Source organism: Thunnus thynnus, chromosome 21 (genome assembly GCF_963924715.1).
Source record: "Thunnus thynnus chromosome 21, fThuThy2.1, whole genome shotgun sequence".
NCBI classification, from domain to species: Eukaryota; Metazoa; Chordata; class Actinopteri; order Scombriformes; family Scombridae; genus Thunnus; species Thunnus thynnus.
Genome location: NC_089537.1, coordinates 864,820 through 885,566, shown reverse-complemented (window position 1 = coordinate 885,566; position 20,747 = coordinate 864,820). Strand labels below are relative to the sequence as shown.

The following is a 20,747-nucleotide window of genomic DNA, read 5'->3' as shown; positions in this document are numbered from 1 at the left end:
CCCTTTAGCCCTGGTTTCCACTAGCTCCTGAGGGAAATATCTGGCTCTAAGCTGCTAAGTGCCAGCCTGTCTCTAACTTGGGGTCACCATATGGGTCTGCATGCGCTTTTGTCTTAAGAAAGTTACTCTTTTGTAAAGGGGTGGGGTTGTTACTGCATGTGACACCCTTCACATTATACAGAATAATGTAATGAATTGTTTATATAATAATAGAATACAATAGAATACAACTTTTTTGTCCACCTGGATGGACAATAAAGTTATATTCTATTCTATTCTATAAATCGGTGGCTGCTCCCAAAGATGAGTTTGCAATATCATGAAAACAGAAGGCATGTAGTTGCTGTGTGGACTTTTGTTTGTAAGAAAAGGGGGTCTGAGTGGGTGTTACAGTGTGTATGTGTACAAAAGTTGTAGTGTACTTCCTGATTCATGTAAAGAAATCCCTGGCTATGCTACTTCAACAACAACATTACCTAAAAGGTCCAAATGGAGAACATTATCCAGAAGAATAGTATTGTCCCTGCATATGCACCTCTGTTAATGTAACACAGTCACAAAAATAGAGCACCTTAAATTTCAGCCATCATTTGTATCTAAGCCCTGTCTCCAAAATAAAATTCAATCCTGCAACTGCACCAACCTCAGAGTCTCCAGTCTGCAGTGTGGACTCCCCAGTCCAGCAGACAGTAGCTGCACTCCTGAATCCTGAAGCTTGTTGTCACTGAGATCCAGCTCTCTCAGATGGGAAGGGTTGGACTTCAGAGCTGAGGCCAGAGAAGCACAGCTGATCTCTGACAAACTGCATTTGTTCAGTCTGAACAATAAAAGAAGGCACAATAATTATTTAAGATATTAAATCCACACCATTAAATTATGTAGATTTGTGAGACAAGAATTTAAAGAGTGAGAATACATTCCGTGTTTAGCCCATCTCTCTCTGTTGTACAATTGTGAGAGATGGCTCATAGGATGAGTGAGGATGGGAAGGAGAGGTAGGTTTAGGGAGCTGTGTCTTTAATAATAAAATAATAACTCCATCTCAGTTCAGTGGCAACAACCTTGGACACTGAAGTAAAAACTGCCAATACAGTGAGACTTGTCTACCTGTTTTTTCTGGTGAAGCAAAGTGTTTCAGAAATGTTGTCATGGTCCAGCTCTGCCTCTCCCTTATTCCTAGTATTTCAGGTGTTTACCCCTCTGTTTCTTGTTGGTTCCCTGTTTGTTCTCTCTCTCTGTCAGTGTGTGTCTTTCCCTCCTGCTGCCTATCAACCTACACACCTGTGACCCATCCACTCATCAAGCTCCTGCAGTATATACACCCCAGCTCTTCACTCCAGTCTTCGCCAGATGATCAGTTTGCCAGCGTGGTACTAATGTTACAGCCAAGTTAAAACTCCTAGTCAGTAAATCTCTTGTGGTTGCCTGAACTCTGTTTGACTCTGTGTTTTCCTGTGCCTCAGGTTCATTATTCCCCTGTGGTCTCTGTCTGCCTGCCCCACTCCACTGTTATTCTGGCTCAACTCTCCAAACCTAGTATTATAGTAGTATCTTCTAATAAATGTAATGCATAATGATATTATGAAGGACCACAAGAGACATGGAAATAGTAATAAGTAGTAAGCAGTTCATTAATTAATAACTAACTGTAAAATTAAAAAGATGAATTATAAAATGAATTTACAAATGAAATTATCCTTCAATAAACTGTTCAAATTAAAAAGAGATTTACAAAGCAACTTTAAAATAGTCAATAAAAACATCATTTAAAAATTAATGAATTCTTTAATAAAAATGGAATTTCGAAATCAATTTGAAAATGCAGTTTTTAAAAGAGAACTAAAGCACTGACTTTGAAAACTGAATTAAGAATACAGCTTTTAATCAGACATTTAAAAGAGCAATTCTTTTTTCCCATTTGCATTTCTATTTCCTTGCTGCTTTTCCTTTTCCTATTCACTATTGGATTTGCTGCCTCTCCATTCAGACTTTCAGTGATGCTTTTGGTCCCTGCACTGCTAAACAATGCAAATCAGTCTCTGTTGAGTCTTGTCAGTACAAGCTGTCATGTTATGTCCATGGTTTGTTTGTAGTGATACTCAGGTTTTATTCTAACAAATGTGTGCTGGCTATGTTGTATGTATGTAAATAACACATGTCTGATTGATGATTAGTGCCAATCATAATGGCGAAGAGTCAAACCATGGACATAATGTGACAGCCTGTACTGACAAGACTCAACAGAGCTTTTATTATGAAGACCAGGAGCCACTGACAGGAGGGGGCAAGGGTTTCCTCCTTGCATGCCTCCCATGAAAATCAAACTTATGCAGTCTTTTTCTGATGGTAGATGCATGTACTTTGAAATCAACTGTGGCAAGAGCTACCTGTAGGTCCCATGATGGCATTTTAGGGTTGTTGGAGACTTCTTTATGCATCTTGCAGTCTGCTCTTAGGCTGAACTTGCTAGTACAGCCTGACCTGGCCATGTTGGCAGTCGTTTTAAATGTTCTGAACTTTTAAATTATTTTCTGGACAGTGGAATTGCTGATTTCTAATTGTTTGGAGAACTTTTTAAATCCCTTCCAAGACTAATATGCATCTACAACCTTTTTTCTGAAGGCCTTAGAGAGCTCTTTTGATGGTGATACCACTCAATTCAACAATCAAGAGAAAATAAAACTAAATGTCTGAGGTTTAAATAAGACAGGCTCCTCCACAATCCTCTCTGACAAAGTTTTAATCATTTGCACCTGATGTGGTGCACTTAATCCTAATTTTAGGCATTGTATGTAGTAATAAACGTGGTTCTAACTTCCTTACAAGAAAATTGCATTTCGATCAATTACATTATACAAATCATTTTTAAAAGACATTATTTTTATTTGTTTAGTTTAGACATTTTATTTGTTTAGTTATATTACCTCCATCTCTCACTTTTGTTTAAATTAAAATAAAATGTCCATATGTTTACATACATTGAAAAATATATGTTTTCATGGGTGTCCTATCTTTTTCACATGACTGTATTACCAAATAGCAACAATTGTTTGGCAAACTGATTGTCACTTCAATAGAGCTGTCCTGACCTCAGAGTCTTCAGTCTACAGTTTTGATTCCCCAGTCCAGCAGACAGTAGCCTCACTCCTGAATCCTGCAGGTTGTTGTAACTCAGATCCAGCTCTCTCATACTGGAGATGCTGGACTTGGGCTTATACTTTGACAGCACTGAAGCCAGAAAGGCACAGGAGCTCTCTGTCAGTTGACAACTATCAAGTCTGGTGAAAGAATGAATATGAGTTCAGTCAGATGTGATAAAAACTATTGTCTTGTCATGAGAAATATAACATCTACATAAGTAACATCAAATGACTTCACCTCAGAGTCTCCAGTTTACAGTGTGGACTCTCCAGTCCAGCAGACAGCAGCTTCACTCCTGAATCCTGAAGGTTGTTGTCACTCAGATCCAGCTCTCTCAGATTGGAAACTTCAGACATCAGAGCTGAGGCCAGAGAAGCACAGCTGACCTCCATCAGTCCACAGATAATAAGCCTATAATTAGTAAATGCATATCAAATCAGACATATTATACTAATAAACAATATCCACCTTTTGTGGTAATTTACAGCTGTGTTTAAAGTAAAAACATACAGACCAAAGTGCTTTGCAATTTTCCTTGTTACTTCTGCACATAAATACATCTGCTAAGCTGCTCACAATGACTAAACTCTGGGATATTAAAGTACATAAGTTGCAGTAAATGTTTTTTGTACAGCGTGATTACAGTAATTCTCAGGCATCATGTTACACTCTCCTCTAAAACTTTTGTAATCCCTACTGTCCACTGTGGGCATCTGGTACATCACAGTCTTCTTTTGTCTTAGTTTGTTCAGCAGACACAGAGAATATCTGTTTTTTTTCTTTATTTTTCCTGTATGCATACAAGATCACATATACTGAACAGAATGTCCTTAAGGTAGAGTTTTGCATGCATGTGAGGATTTTTTCCTGACACCAAAAGTTGTTTTTGCAAGCACATTAGCTATCTTAGCTGGAATTATGTTGCCTGCAAGTGGGAAATTACAACAATCTTTTCTCATCAAACCAATTGTTAGACATGTACAATCACAACATGTATTCAAAACAGATTTAATAGACATACTTTCATTTTTCAATTAAACATGGCATATTTTCCTCACTAAATGGCTGCATCTGTCTTTGGGATGCTGATACAAATAGCCAAGTAAATTTTTGTGTAGTCACAAAGTGGACAGCTTAAGTGGGTAAAATCCTTCACACGTGTAGAGCTCATAAATTGGGTCATGTGAAAAGAACAAATTTTCTCGATCACTTAATTTATAATAATAATAATATTTTAACTTATATAGCACTTTCTAGCATAAGCACAATGTTCTTTACATATTAAATTGATTACAGATCATGGATGCACAGGAGTTTAGAAAAATAAGACACTATTTGAACTGACCTCAGAGTCTCTAATCTACAATTTTCCAATCCAGCACACAGTAGTTTCACTCCTGAATCCTGCAGCTTGTTCTCATTTAGATCCACCTCTCTCAGATGGGAGGGGTTGGTCTTCAGAGCTGAGACCAGAGAAGCACAGCCTTTCCCTGTGACCATACAGCATACCAACCTGTAGAATGAGGAAGATTTAAGAACACTATTACTGTTCTGTCAATTCAGTTCCATTTAGAGTAAAAAGACAGTGCCTCAAATACCCCAGAGTTTCCAGTCTACAGTGTGGACTCTCCAGAAAATCACACAGAAGCTTCACTCCTGAATCCTGCAGCTCGTTATGACTCAGATCCAGCTCTATCAGATGGGAGGGGTTGGACTTCAGAGCTGTGGCCAGAGATGGACAGCTGATCTCCGTCAGTCCACAGTTATCGAGTCTTTCATGAGCGGATACATATCAAATTAGTTGAATTGCAATATAGGATCTTCATTCTATATCAATTTCTAGACACCATCTGAGTGCAATGATAGCATTAATGTGTTTAGTATGATTTAATACAAAAAGCATAAGCATCATCTGCTTAAAAATGAAAGGGGTAGACTAAACCACAGTTGGGTGAACTGACCTCAGGGTCTCCATTTCAAAGTCTGAAATCTCTAATATATCACACAGCAGCTTCACTCCTGCGTCCTGCAGCTTGTTGTCACTTAGATCCAGCTTTTTCAGATGGGAGGGGTTAGACTTCAGAGCTGAGGCCAGAGAAGCACAGCTGATCTCTGACAAACTGCAGTCCATCAATCTAAAAAACAATTAAGCATGCATATCTTGCTTGACATCATGTAGTGTTTAAGCTGGCAGTATTCTTGTTTTTACGGTCAACATTATTGTGGAGTGGTTTGATCAATGCAGTTTGTACTGACTTCCAGTCAGCACTTTTAAAAATGTTTGCATGATTGTATTAAAAGTCCCCCCCAGTGCACCATTATCAACAATGTATCAACAGCATCTTGTAGTTATTTCTACAAAGTGCACTAATGCACCTCCCCCCCCCCCCCCCCCCCCCCCTTTCTTTCTCTCTCAACCCAACCGGTCAAAGCAGATGGCCGCACACCAAAAGCCAGGTGCTTGAGGTTTCTACCTGTTAAAGGGGATTTTTTCCTTGCCACTGCCACCAAGTGCATGCTCATGGGGGTATTGTTAGGTCTCTGTAAATTAAAGAGTATGGTCTAGACCTGCTCTATGTGAAAAGTGCCCTGAGATGACTTTTGTCATGATTTGGTGCTATATAAATAAACATTAATTGATTGATTGATTCATTGATCTCACAGTTTCCAGTAAGTTATGGCATCAGTTGGATCTGAGCTGACGCAAACACTTAGAGCTCTATTTTAGTGTTGGCACACAGTGCAGAATGCAGCTCCGCCCGGTGAAAATAACAAAGAACTGGTACTTTCCTGGAGCACGCTGAGGTTATTTCCTCAACTGTGTCAGTTTGGTATTTTTGTGACTTGCTGTGAACTGTGCACTGCAGTAGGAGGAAAGGAGTAGAGAGTGTGGCAATGCCAGTCCAGTAGCGCACTGCAGTCTTGGTACCCAGAACCCAGTGGGTCTCAATCTGACTGCCACCCACCTGCTCAGAGAAGGTTGAGAGCTCAGCACACATGCTACGTGTTCCATGATATGTTGGTGGTGAAGGCACACCTATATATACCGCTCTGAAACCACTTTTGTTCTACATTTTTTAACCAGCTGATAACTCAAGTTGCCCACAGTTAATATCTGTGTACTCAGTACACATTGGTTGTTCATGGCAAAGACACATGAACTGCACAAACAATCTAGCTGTCATATTCACATGAATATGGCAAGGCAAAAGATTATTCATGTTCACACTAGATGCTCCCTTAAAATCTAGACAGTGTTGCTCAACATTATGTTGTTCCAATAAGTGGGCATTGCCATTTAACTATTGTAGTGACATTGCCTGGATCTTCATATATTAGACAACTATGTACTTACAGAACTATTAAAGGATAAGGCTGGTAATTTTCTATATTTTTCTTATTGTCAACAAATCTCATCTGCAGAGCCAAACCAATAAAATACAAAAAATTGCAGGCAATATCCTTTTAAGTGCTACATTACCTCAGAGTCTTCAGTCTACAGTGTGAATTCTCCAGAAAATCACACAGCAGCTTCACTCCTGAATCATTTATCTTGTTTTCACTGAGATCCAGCTCTCTCAGATGGCAAGGGTTGGACTTCAGAGCTGAGGCCAGAGAAGCACAGCTGATCTCTGACAGTTCGCAGCTGCCAAGCCTAATTACAGAATGTGTGATACATATAAGTGGTATTAAAATATAGTGCAATGTATTTTAAAGATATAACATGCATACGTATAAAGGAATGTAAACAAATACTTAACCATGCCACCTCACCTGCCTTAGCACAAAATTAGTTTTTCCAGAAAAATTATGTATTTCAGTGATCATTTGTTTCTGTGACCAAAGAGCCTTGTCTCCATAATAAAACTTATTGCAGTATCTGAACTAACCTCAGAGTCTCCAGTATACAATCTGAACTCTCCAGTTCAGCAGACAGCAACGTCACTCCTGAATCCTGAAGGTTGTTGTTCATCAGCTCCAGCTCTCTCAGATGGGAAGGGTTGGACTTCAGAGCTGAGGCCAGAGAAGCACAGCTTTTGTCTGTTAGTCCACAGCCATTAAGTCTGCAATCAGAAGATGTATATCAAAGTGTGTACTAAAAAGCTGTTTAATAATATTCCCCACCTGATCATCCAGCCTCCTCCATTTTCATATAAGTAAACTTACTTGAGAGTCTCAAGTTGATTCTTAAAATCTCCTGACAGCAGCTTCTTCTCTGACTTCTGTAGGAACTTGCTGTAGCTCAGATCCAGCTCTCTCAATTGGGAGGGTTTGGACATCAGAACTGAGGCCAGTGAAGCACAGCCTCTCATTGACAACCTGCAGAACCTCAATCTGAATACATTTAAGAGGGTAAAGAGCATTGTGACTTGGTGTGCTTATAACTATTTTGTTAATCAGCTATACAGAACTTAATTTATTGACACCACACATAATGTTTATGAGCAAAGAACTAATAAAGCACACTCTCACCTCAGAGTCTCTAGTGTCTTCCATTTATGAGACAGCCAACACAGTCTTGAATCCCACAGTATGGAGTTATTACTCAGGTCTAGCTCTTTCAGATGGGAGGGATTGGACTCTAGAGCTGAGGCCAAAGAAGCACCACTGATCTCAGAAAGTGAACAGTTTTGCAGCCTGTAATTAGACAAATCACAACAAATCAAACTTATTGTACCAAAATCCATCAAAAACATCATTTTCTATTCTATATTTTTCTATTTTTGTATCTGACAGCATGTAAATGTATATAAATGGGAAGATTTAAACAAACCTCAGGGTCTCCAGTCTACACTCAGCATTCTCCAAAAGATCGCACAGAAGCTTAATGTGTGATGGCAAAAAATAGTTGTTACTTAGGTCCAGCTCTCTCAGTTGGGAGGGGTTGGACTTCAGAGCTGAGAGTAGATAGCCAAGGCCTTCTGGTTCCATCTTACAGTTTAACCTGTCATTAGAGAATACATTTTAAATCAGGCATGTTGTACCAGAAACTGCTGCATAAGCAAATTGTGGGCCACGATTTTTATTTATTAAGATATTAAGCAAACTAACCTCAGAATCTCTAGTTTACAGTGTGGGCTCTCCAATGCAGCAGACAGCAGCTTTGCGTCAGACTTTTCTATATATTTTTCAGTCCTCACGTACAACTCTCTCAGATGAGATGGGTTTGACTTGATGGCTGAGGCCACAGCTTGACAGTACCAGAAGTCAAAGTCATAACATCTGTAATTACAAATTTGACATTAAAACAGTGCCAAGATCAAGTGTAGCAATAGTAAAACTAATAATAAAATATTCTTATACCTCTCTACTTCTCAAGAGTTGTAAAGTGCTTTGTGTAAAATTCAGTCACTGTGGAATGGATTTATTGTTCTGTTATTTTTGTTGTTCTATTCTATTTCATTTTATCTAGTCCTGAATTGAATCATAAATAATGGATTTAGGGGAGCTGAAGTCCGTTATAGTCCACTCTAGAAAGAAAATTCAGAGTAGGCATCACAAACAGCAAAGATGTTTTTGTGTAATCTGGATTTACCGAGCCTTTCTGCAGTTGCTCACAGCTTGGATCAGTCTCCGTCGTCCCTGCTGTGATGTGTTGTACTTCATCAGGTCCAACTCATCCAGAACCTCCTCTGACATCTGCAGCATGTAGGCCAGAGCTGAGCAGTGGATCTCAGAGAGTTTCTTCTCTGATCTGTTCTCTGACTTCAAGAACTCTTGGATCTCCTGATGTACTGAACGGTCGTTCATCTCCATCAGACAGTGGAAGATGTTGATGTTTCTTTCAGGAGAGCTATAGTACATGCTCTCCTTCTTCAGGTTTTCGATGACTCTCTGGATAATTTCTGGACTGTTCTCTGTCCAACCTAGCAGCTCTCCTAAGAGACTCTGGTTGGACTCTTGAGAGAGGCCATGAAGGAAGCGAACAAACAGGTCCAAGTGGCCATTTTCACTTTGTAGGACTTTCCCTAAGGACCTGCTGAGGTACACCTCCAAGTTTACGCCAATGTTACCATATCTAGTCCATTCTGGTCCCAGGAAGTCCTCCAGTACCTCTGTATTCCAGTTGGTGTAACAGTGGTACATGTAGACCGCAGCCAGAAACTCTTGAACGCTCAAATGAACAAAGCAGTAGACTGTTTTCTGGAAGATCACACTCTCTCTTTTGAAGATCTCTGTACAAAATCCTGATAGCACTGAGGCCTCTGTGACATCAAGACCACACTGCTCCAGGTCTTCCTTGTAAAACATGATGTTTCCTTTCTCCAGTTGTTCAAATGCCAGCCTCCCCAGCTTCAGAAGAACTTCCCTGTCAGCCTCTGTCAGCTCCTGGGGTTTTGTCTCATGTGCCTCATCATACTTGTGCTTCCTCCTCTTTGTCTGAACCAGCAGGAAATGTGAGTACAGGTCAGTCAGGGTCTTGGGCAGCTGTGCTCTCTTGTCTGTAGTCAACATGTGTTCCAGAACTCTAGCAGTGATCCAGCAGAAGACTGGGATGTGACACATGATGTGGAGGCTCCTGGATGTCCTGATGTGTGAGATGATTCTGCCGGACAGCTCTTCATCACTGAATCTCCTCCTGAAGTACTCCTCCTTCTGGGCATCAGTGAAGCCTCGAACCTCTGTTACCCTGTCAACACATGTTCGAGGGATCTGACTGACTGCTGCAGGTCGGGAAGTTATCCAGATGAGAGCCAAGGGAAGCAGCTTCCCCTTGATGAGGTTTGTCAACAGCACATTGACTGATGACTTCTGTGTGACATCAGACACAACCTCATTGTTGTGGAAATCCAATGAGAGTCTGCTTTCATCCAGGCCGTCAAAGATGAACAGAACTTTACAGACAGCGAGCTTCTTTGCTGTGACCTTCTGTAATGTTGGATGGAAAACATGGATCAGCATGAGAAGACTATACTGCTCATCTTTGATCAAGTTCAGCTCCCTGAATGAAAGCAGAATCACCAGACTGACATCTTGGTTTTCCAAGCCCTCTGCCCAGTCCAGAGTGAACTTCTGCACTGAGAAGGTTTTTCCAACACCAGCGACACCGTTCGTCAGAACAACTCTGATGTATTTCTGTTGGTCAGGTAAGACTTTAAAGATGTCATGATACTTGATTGGAGCATCCTGGAGGGTCATCATCTTGGAAGCTGTTTCAAGCTGCCTCACCTCATGTTGGGTATTAACGTGTTCACTCTGTCCCTCTGTGATGTAGAGCTCAGTGTAGATCCTGTTGAGGATGGTTCCATTTCCTGCTTCATCACTTCCTTCTATTGCAAATTCACATCTTCTTCTTAGATGGATTTTATGTTCATCTAAAACCTTCTGCAGACTGCTTTCTTCTGGAAGATAATAAATCATAAGTAATGTAATAGTTACCCTGAATGATATCAGTATTATGAGCATTTGTGTAGACCTCTTATGAACTGCTATTGGTTAACCCTCCAAGGCAAGAATTGGTGCACTCACGTCTCCATCAGCTTGTCATTTGTAATACCAACAAGACCATGATTTGTCCCCCGTTGCTTTGCTGGAATAATTTACCAAAGGGTTTCTTAGGCAAAAATGACCTTTGGTACCTTGTTTGAAGTCTTAAAATGGAAAACAAAAGACTGAACTGAGGTGACATGTTTGACTAAGGTGAGGTTAATTATATTTTCATTCAGAAATAACAGAACATAACAGAAATGGTCAAGGTCTTGATCATTTGATAATAAATAGAATAATAAATAATAATATATAAATAATAATTTGATATCAACACAGGACAGGACAGGACAGGGCCTTTACAATAGATAATAATAGAGCATCCACCATGAGGTCTTTCAGTTAATAGTGGACTTTATGGGACTATGTGCACAAACACAGTCAATCTGGGGTTTATAATGCTCTTGGGGTTTTGGTTTCCTCTTTATCACATCATTGCTTACTGGACAGAAATTCCCACAGTAGGCCTTGAGGCTACACAGAATGAGCAAGCATGCACTCCCAGTAAAAAGTAGATTCTCGTAACCTCATTGAAAATCACAAGTAACACTGTGCTTTTTCTATTTGTGAAAAAAGTTGACTATTGGACCAGCAACAGCAATGCCAAATCTGCTGTACCATGTCTGGGTGGAGTTGCCCTCCTGACACCATGTCACGCTTGTTTAGAGGGCTGTGTGACCAATCACACAGTGACAGCTGCTTGACTAGTACCGGGAAAGAGTATGTGTGTGAGCATCCATTACAGTCAGGTTGTCTCTTAGCATGAATTTTGCTTTTTAATTAATTTGATCCTCCTCCTGTGGAAGCAAGAAACAGATGAGGCTCACAGGTGAGATCTCACAGGTCTTGTCCATTGTAAATTATGTAGTCTGATGTGGGATAAAGAGTCTTCTGTATCTGATGTTGTAGTGCAGAAGTGTCTCAAGGTAAGCTGATTGAAAAAGGGAAGCAGTTATTAATTTCACAGAAGATTTATAGGGTATGCTTCCGCTTGATTGAGAAGTGAGTGCATCATTCTGTCTCGGAGCTAAAGGCAAAGGCTTAGTGGGGTTAACCAATAACAATAGCTCAATAGAGAGCAGAGCACATCCAGAATGTAATATAATGTTGTATCTTACGATGAAATTGGTCTTTTCTGTTTCTTTTCAATATTTACACAATCAGTCATAGAAGAATGAAAATGAGAGGAAAAGTTTTACATCATTTGAAATTAAACAAAATTGGGAAAAGGTTTTACCAATACAAGTCCCATTTTCAGAAGAACTACAGTCTTACTTTGCATGGGGCTTGTCTGACTGTCTGTCTGCAGTCTTGGTCTTGCTCTGGATCTTTTTCCACATTGGGGACAGGAGGACTGTCCTGATGGAGCAGACTGGTCCCTGCATGAGATGATGCACTGACTGCAGAACCAGTGTCCACAGCTGGTAGAGACTGGATCCTGCAGGACGTCCTGACACAAAGCACAGCAGGACAGCTGCTCCTCCACTGAACCTTCACTGCTCACAAATAGAAAAAATGTATTGTTGTATGTATTATTATGAATTAAAATAGCTATAATATAGTTTTTATATTAACAATGAATCACATGACTATTTGTAGTGGTAAATAAAAGGACAGGTAAAGCCTGGCTCACTTCAACTACAGCATCATGGCCCAGCGAGTTTTACTGTTTTACCTTTGGTTTTACCTCATACCATTATTACTATCTTTGATTTATAAAAACATTCCTGGTATGGATTGGATTGACAACGCTTATACAGACTGGTACAACATAGGCTTTTGACTTTCTCCTCAATTAGGTAAAGCAGTAGAAACCATCTCTTACTTTGTGTCTGAGGGTCCAGGTTCATTACTGAAGTTTGGTGGGGAATCTTTAGACCAGTCACTCTTCATAGACAGAGAGCTGGATATTAGAGACTCTGCTCTCTGGTACTGATCCCTGAAAAGAGAAATATTTTCAATTATCCATCTATTCCATCCAAGTGTGGGTACCCCTTTACATTTTCACTCACATAGTTAAACGTTGGTAGAAAAACTAGGCATATTGGTTTGTGCCCACACTGTGTTGGTTTTGGTGAAGTTTGTGGATTTTTTAACCTTTATTTAACCAGGAAAAGTCTCATTGAAATTAAATATCTCTTTTACAAGAGCATTCTGGCCAAGACATGTAGCAGCACAATTACTAGGGTTGCAAACATAAAAAACATAAATTTTACGATGAAAATAACGAGTAAATTACAGAATCATAAAGTATCAAAATATTCATCAGTATTTGTCACAAGTTATCAACATCAGGGATCAAACAGGGCAAAATGAAAGTCAAAACATCTGCAGCCATATGTGCCTGCCTCCAAGTCAATTAGGATTACTTTAAATGCATCCTGTGAGACCAGCTCCTGATGATTCAGGTAACTGTGCAACTGATTCCAAGCAGAGGGAGCAGAATACTTAAACACCCTTTTCCCCTGTTCAGTAAGGGCTTTAGGGACAAATAGTAGGAATAAGTCCTGGGAGCAAAGACAATAACTTCCCATACTTTTCTGAAGGATGTAGATCTGTAGGTAAGATGGAAGCAGACCAAGAATGGCCGAATAAATAAAAAGATAAGTAAGTTCAGAAAGAAAGATCAGAAAGATCAGTAAGGTCTTAAGCTCGTGTTATGTTTTCAGATATGGTTATTAGTAAGGCCTAGGGATGTAATGGTACACAAAATTCATGGTTTTGTATGTACCTCGGTTTTGGGGTCACAGTTCAGTTCAGTGCTGCAGTGAAAACTTACTGACACAGTTTAGTTGTGCTGCGTAAACTATTACTGACAGTTTAGTTGTGCTGCGGTGAAAATTAAATCTTTTTACGGATACTTGACATACATGTTCACAGTCAGAAATGCACACTGCACAGCAAGAAACTCGGCACCTGTCCTGCTGCTTCACAGATATAAAACTTCTAATCCCTGTCAGAAATTAAACACTACTATGATTGGACGTCTGCGGACACTTTCCACAGTTTGAACATATCACATATATGCAACTGTGTTGCATAGAACATGGTGCCTAGTTTCTTGCTGTGCAGTGTGCATTTCCAACTGTGAACGTGTATTTCCGTGTCTCAGCTCCCTCGTGAACAGTACAGTACAACACCTCCAATAATGCTGACACCACACCTGTTCACACCTGGTGAACAAGTGCATCACTTGGAGCAACAACTGACTCCCAATCTTGAGTGATCAATCCATCATATTACCATGGGCTGTGACTTAGAGGTGCTGACTCTCATCCCCACCCTTTCATACTCAACTGCAAGCTGATGGTCACAGATCCTGAGGCTATCATACGTGACATGCCTTTTCATACCGAAACCAGGCTATATGTGAATATTGCATGTGTATCGCGTGTCAGCTAAGTTTCCTGTTTTTCCAGACTCCTTGACTCCCTTAATTCTAAGGAAAGGAGGGACATTACTCAATTTTCACTCATCTTGGATTTTGACCAAATGTGGATAGGTGTCTCTGCACTATGTGTGTGTGTGGTACACACATACACACACAGCGCAGATGATTCCTGTTGTTCTGGTAAGCTGACGTATTTCAGCATTGATAGGTCACAAAACCCTGTTCCCACTCCAAACCATAACAACCACACCTGATGACCTGGCACTCAGCCAGGTCACCTAACTTCCACATATTGGCCCAACTTCCATACTACCCCATATTTCGCAGTAGTACCCCTGGCAAGACACCCGGGGGGACAAAGTCATGGCATTCACTGAGGCCACAAAGCACCTGTGGACTGGATAGGCAAACTCCTGTGACCCCTCCAGTATTCTTGCAACTGGTCCACTGGTCCTCCTGAATCTGAGGTTCAATATCGACTGGAGTCTCTTTTTCACACTGGCATAAGCTTTCCCAGGGAAAGTGAGCTGGATTATCCGTGACCTGCATGTCACCTTAAACAGCCCAGCACTATCCAGAGCCATCAGCATCTCAGGGCAAATTTGTCAACCCCTAGTTCCTTGCCATTTCAGAACATTTAAACTCTCTCAGTGACTGGTGGCATGAAACAGTTTCCACAAAGAGTGTCCTTAATGCTGCTTCCATTGCCCAACAATACAGTCCCTGAACAGTTCCCATCAAAGTCCTCCCACACTGGAGCTTTTGCTTCAGAGCTCCTTCTTCAGCTTGGCAGCTTCCTTCACTACTGATGACCATCAGCTGGTTTTCAGTGTTATGGACTCTGTTTCTGGACTTTTTGTGTTTTGGGGGTTTTGGTGTTGCTCTGTGTGTGTTTTGTATGTGCCCTGGTTTACAAGTTGTTTGTGATAACTGCATTTGCCATTTGCGTTTGTTTGTTTGTGTAGTGCTTAAGCTTGGTATTGTTTTCCCTATGAGTCCAGGATTTTCTTTAGCTTTAGCTTTGTCTCTGCCTTCCTTTGGTTTTAGTCTTGTCAGTTTGTAACCCCTTGTGTTCCTCATGCGTTGCCATAGTCCTGCTCAGGCTGCTTTCCCCTGTACACCTGAGGCCTGTACTACGAAGCAGGATTTGGGGTTAGCTAGGTAATTTCAGGTTTAACTCTGGGTTTTCAGTCCTAACAGTGGTTCACTTCTTACCGGGGTACATCACCATGGTAACTTATACTGAACAGCTAACCTGCTCCGGAGCAGGTTAACTTCAGAGGATTGGATAACAACCTGTCAACACTCCAAACACTGACCAATCAGATCAATGGAGTCATTATTCCTACAGGATCCCGACATGGACAAAAGTCCTGAGTTACAATACAGTGACAAGTAAAAAAGAGCAATAAATATTTTTATAGGACAGTAGAAACATGTTATTGTCCCAGACTTTCTGATTCCACTCTGGCTAGTGTACAACACTAAACACATGATGATGATTTTAGCTGCATTTTAATTGTGCAAAGTTTATTTTATCCCCTGAGTGACAGCTGACAGTGTGAATGATTTTAACCTCTGATTTCATCACTGCAACTCAAAATAACATGAGACAACAATGTGATGATAGTCGGAAATAAAAACGAAAGCTTGTCTTTTATTAAAAGAAATAATCAACACTGTTAATTGGCTCCCATGAATATAAATGCAACATTTCAGTCAGATAGACTCATCAGTCATTAACTCCTTTTCAGCTCTTTGCTTCGATAGCAGAAACAGTCTGGCATTACTTTTTAAGATTTTTTTCTTTATGTGACATATTCAGAATGGTTTCTTCATCATCCAACTAAACAGCAAAAAATACTCATTCCATCCTGAAGTCATATATAATAATACAGGGAAGCGGCTGTAGTGGAGTAAATATGCTTAGAAAATGAGTAGCCTATCCTGAGCAGAGTTTCTGATCAAAAATAGACATGTTTAAATAACCACTTCTTCCCAGAGACTGTGATCAGTGGAAATGGAAAATGTAATATACATGGAATAGAAAACTGAATAGAAACATTAAAATGGATGCTAACATGAGTAACATGAGCAATATGATGCACTGAATGTCTGTATTGACACATTTTGATCACCTACCATTCATATAAGTTTGCTATGCCATGGCCACCCCACACTAGCTCAAGTTGATCATTGATTAGACTGTCTATAACGAACATCATATCCAAGCATAAGGTATTTTTAATCATAACATGAATACAGTTGTGTTTGTGTTGCTGAGCACGGCATCAGTACTCTTTACAGTAACTTTCATTGAGTTTTATTATTAACCTCACAGAGTCTTTGGCCTCCAAACTTAAAAAGTTTAAAAGTTGTGTAAAAACTATGCTGTTTGAACCCAAAGAATAAAACAGAAGCAATGCCCAGTCTAACTGTTCTACTGGTTTGAAAAGTAAAACTTTTTTAACTTTAAATCCCCTTTTTGCAAAGCAGCAGTATCTTTATTTTAGATGTCAGCTTTACCAGATGGTTGACAGTGGTGAAGGCAGAAACCAACTGGGGGGTGTGGTTCACTTTGTTCTGTATCTACAGTACAAATCACTTTTGCAACAAAAATCTCAGGTTTTGGCATGATTTGAAAACGTCCTGTACAGACAGTAAAAAACTGTACATATATTACAAGTTTTGCAGCTTGTGCATTCATTCAGATTTTGACTGTACATTTGCAAATCACTGCTGTAATTTCAACTTCTGCAAATGAATGAATAAAAAACATTCTTAGAGTGGACCAACGTTTCTGCACTCATAGATCTGCTTCATGAAAACAAGTATTTTAGAGCATTTTCCCTTCCTAGTTCAGCTCACAGTTGAAACTCTCTCTTACTTTGTGTCTGAGGGTCCAGGTTCATTACTGAAGTTTGGAGGTGAATCTTTGGACCAATCACTCTTCATAGACAGACAGCTGGATATTAGAGACTCTGCTCTCTGCTGGCTGAGTTGACCTCTGAAAACATGAAACGGATTTTACACGTGTTAAGATTTACAACAGTGTTATTTATTGCAGAGCAATCATCATGGATGTATTGTACAGACATTCATGTTATCATATTCATATCATCATATCATATCATGTTATATATCATAGAGCCCACATGATATTGTGGACCCCCGCACCACTAGTCAAGCTCCTAGGTCCTTGACCCAGGGTCTTCTGAGTGTCCCTTGGACACATTTTAAGACTCAGGGAGATCATGCATTCCAGTCAGCAGCACCTAAGCTTAGGAATAGTGTTCCTAAAACTCTTAGGTTTGGCCCCCATAACACTAGATCATACATTTCCCACAGTGCAACTGGATAGTATCTTTCTTTCGCAGTCTCATTTGTAGTCTCCAAGCCCAACCTAAAATACCCTACTGGCATCACTGTGACATCATCAGGGTTATTTTTTCAAACTTTAGAAAGCTCCTGTATTCCCCAAGAAAACATTGGACACATCTCATCTTGTCTGTCATTTAAAAAGAATAATCCCAGTACAATGCTCAGTGGAAACAACTGGAAATGAATGTTAAAAAGAGTGAATAAGGCAGATAACAAAGAAATGTGAATGTCAGTAAATAATATTCCTCCCTAGAAAGGTATTCAGATGTTTTCAAATTATTCTGATGGCAAAACATCTCCTAATTCTACACAAAGTGGCTTTAACCCACACATACTGATTATATTCTGACTCATAATTAGTCTCTATACCAAATGTCTGAAGCACATATCTATTTTTCATTCATAAATACCATTATTATTATTATGGTCCTTTGTTCCCAACAGCAGGAGAATGTGTCAGCCATCATGATTTCAATGAATGTTATTGAATGTAAAGAACATTTTTGAAATGTGGTTTTTGAATAAACATGAGTCAAATTGAACCCAGAACAATCTCTACTGTTGTAAAATGTGTATAAGCCACACAAAAATAAAAACAAAGTTGTGAAATATTTCCATTTTTATATATTCTGGGTTACTTTGGGAAAAGTCATATAATTTCACTCTAAAAGAAGGGCAGTGTTTTTAGGTGTTATTACTGTACTCAAACTTAAAAGCGGGTCAAATTTGACCTGAATGGTATGTAAGGGTTAACCTCATGTACACCACAACATGTTTTTATTGTAGCCTTGTAACACCAAAGTCCCTAACCTGAAGGAAAAACACAAGAAAAATGCCGTGATCACATCAACACATCGTTACAAAAGCAAATCTAAAATGGCGACTCTTCTCAGCTTTCTCACAGACAGAAAGACCAAGTGATCCGTTAATATGGACACCAGTAGATGGGCTTGAAATATAGTTAACAGCACTTACAAACACGAAGAGGGTCCAGGTTCATTACTGAAGTGTGGAGGATCATCTTTGGATTGGTCACTCTTCATAGACACACAGCTGGATATTAGAGACTCTGCTCCATCCTGCTCTTCCTCCAAATCACTCATCTTCCATCAGTCTGAGAGAAACATCAGAAACATTAACTGTGAGCTCTGAACACAAGACTCAAGAGAAACAAGTCAGTACAAGAGTCACACCCATAACTGGAAAAAACCAGGAAGTTGTTGTAAACGCCTCTGCAGAAACACACAAACACACAAACACACACATACACACACACACACACACACACACACGTGATCAAATGCTTATTTTCCAGTATTAAAGGTTAGATTAAATATAACAGCAAATAATCAGTCTCTACATATATATGTAATACTAGACATAGATTATTCTACTAATTTCACATTCAGACTTGTTATTTTTTTGTAAACTGGACTCATAACTACTTACAGGAGCTCAGCAGTGATTCAGTGTCTCTTTCATAAAGCAGCTGGACTTGTGAGAGACAGATTAAAAACAGAATGGTTAAAATCAAAGTCCTAAAACACTGGATCATGCATTTCCCATAATGCACCTAGATAGTGTCTTTCATTAGAGTTTCCTGCCTGTTAAACATTGGGTCCGTCCCAACACCCACATTTGCGGTATTTGCAAGTAGACAGGTGGCTTTGTGTGACGTAGTTCGGGTTCCTGTCACAGTCTCAGTATTTGTTCAGACCACAGAATGTAGTCACGCACTCAAATACAGATACTGCACATGGCACAACTAAGCCCCTATGATTTGTTGAAGTAAGAGTGGAGTCGAAGCAGTTGAGAACTGTTGTAAGACATGCACACTGAATTCTGAATATGAACTATTACCTTCAGATAGACGTTACAGAGCCAGCAAATGTAAAAACGTTCTCTCAACATCTATAGCACTTCTCAACAAACAACCAGTTCAGTCTGTACTTATGTAGTGCTTTATAAGTTAGGGGACAATGTAGCTTTTAGCTTTATGCATTATGAATTATGGTTTTATGGTTTTTATGATTAATTCCTAATTTTTATCTCTATGTATTTATATCTTTTACCTCACAGGCAAGTGCAATATTTCATATATCTTTCCTATTTTGTTTTATATAAATTATTATTGTGTCTTTGATGTACCACTGTACTGTTTGTTGGTTACATATTTAAGTTGATTGCAGTAGTGTGTAACACAACTGCCCAAGTCAAATTTCCCCTCAGGGACAATAAAGTCAACAAAACAGTGTTACAGTTACAATCAGATGACAATTAAAAACAGGAACTGAAAGGAGAAATGCAAAGCAATTAAAGCAAGTCATCTAAGAGCTTGCAGGTTTACTGAACATAAAAGAGACATAATACGATATTATTATAAAAGGTTTCTGTCTGATAACATTTTTTAAGAAAAAAACATTTCTGTAAATTGTTGATGATGGATATGCTATTTAATATTTATTTTGACATTTGTGTCAGATATAAAATGATATTAGTCTCATCAAGAAGAACAGACACTTTGTTAATATCATGCGATAACCATCTGTGGAGGCTCTACCATCATTTACTGTTTGGATATGAATAAAAATATTCAAACTAAATCCAGCTTACAAACTTCTTCTTGTCAGTTGATTATTGTTTGTCCTAAAACCAGCCAATAGACAGGTGTTGCGCTATACACCGTGGTACATTGTTGGATACAGATGTTGCTTTGAATGTGAACACACCTGTCTGCTACCTGGCAGCATGTGAACACGCTCTCAAGTGCTCAAGACTGCAAGGGTGAGTGTTGGCATGCAGCCAGTCTTTCAAACTCCTCCAGTTTGTAATGCAGACTAGACTATATGTTGGAAATGTCTCCAGGCCTGATGATATATAGTTGATATCTATCTATCTATCCTGTCTGACAGGAAGCAGCACATGAAGCTGGGGAAACACGTCTTATCGCTGAGTCCTGGACAATCAGCGTTGGTACAAGGCTGTGTCCTTTCTCCACTTCTCTTCCCCCTGTACACCAACAGCTGCACTTCCAGTCATCACTCCGTCAAACTCCTGAAGTTGCAGATGACACCACCCTCATTGGGGGCTCATCTCTGGTGGGGATGAGACTGCCTACAGATGGGAGGTTGACCATCTGGTGACTTGGTGCGGACAAAACAATTTGGAACTCAACATTTTAAACACAGGGCAGATTCCTGGGAACCATCATCATCATCATTAGCAGGAGCAGAACATCAGCTCCCTCTCCAAGAGGGCTCAGCAGAGGATGTACTTCCTGCAGCAGCTGAAGAAGTTCAACCTTCCAAAGTTAATGATGGTGCATTTCTACATTGCCATCATTGAG

At 39.7% G+C, this 20,747-nt stretch overlaps 1 protein-coding gene across 4 annotated transcripts in view; it reads right to left on the bottom strand.

Moving 5' to 3' along the window:
- The window catches only part of LOC137173324 (NLR family CARD domain-containing protein 3-like), a 121,352-nt gene extending 102,740 nt beyond the window's left edge, over window positions 1–18,612 (bottom strand). For 2 of the 4 annotated variants that reach the window (XM_067578105.1, XM_067578106.1), the window contains exons 1-17: window positions 18,377–18,612; window positions 16,908–17,027; window positions 12,455–12,568; window positions 11,905–12,125; window positions 8,678–10,484; window positions 8,194–8,364; window positions 7,916–8,086; window positions 7,615–7,779; window positions 7,309–7,476; window positions 7,032–7,205; window positions 6,623–6,796; window positions 5,103–5,276; window positions 4,740–4,913; window positions 4,487–4,654; window positions 3,379–3,552; window positions 3,090–3,278; window positions 644–817 (exon numbers count right to left, since the gene is read on the bottom strand). In XM_067578105.1, coding sequence (XP_067434206.1) covers window positions 644–817; window positions 3,090–3,278; window positions 3,379–3,552; window positions 4,487–4,654; window positions 4,740–4,913; window positions 5,103–5,276; window positions 6,623–6,796; window positions 7,032–7,205; window positions 7,309–7,476; window positions 7,615–7,779; window positions 7,916–8,086; window positions 8,194–8,364; window positions 8,678–10,484; window positions 11,905–12,125; window positions 12,455–12,568; window positions 16,908–17,027; window positions 18,377–18,504 — 4,466 coding nt within the window. In that variant the 5' untranslated portion in view covers window positions 18,505–18,612. The remainder of the gene's footprint in view (window positions 1–643; window positions 818–3,089; window positions 3,279–3,378; window positions 3,553–4,486; window positions 4,655–4,739; window positions 4,914–5,102; window positions 5,277–6,622; window positions 6,797–7,031; window positions 7,206–7,308; window positions 7,477–7,614; window positions 7,780–7,915; window positions 8,087–8,193; window positions 8,365–8,677; window positions 10,485–11,904; window positions 12,126–12,454; window positions 12,569–16,907; window positions 17,028–18,376) is intronic. The other 2 variants (XM_067578103.1, XM_067578104.1) reach the window with 1 other exon arrangement.
- Window positions 18,613–20,747: the final 2,135 nt, after the last annotated feature.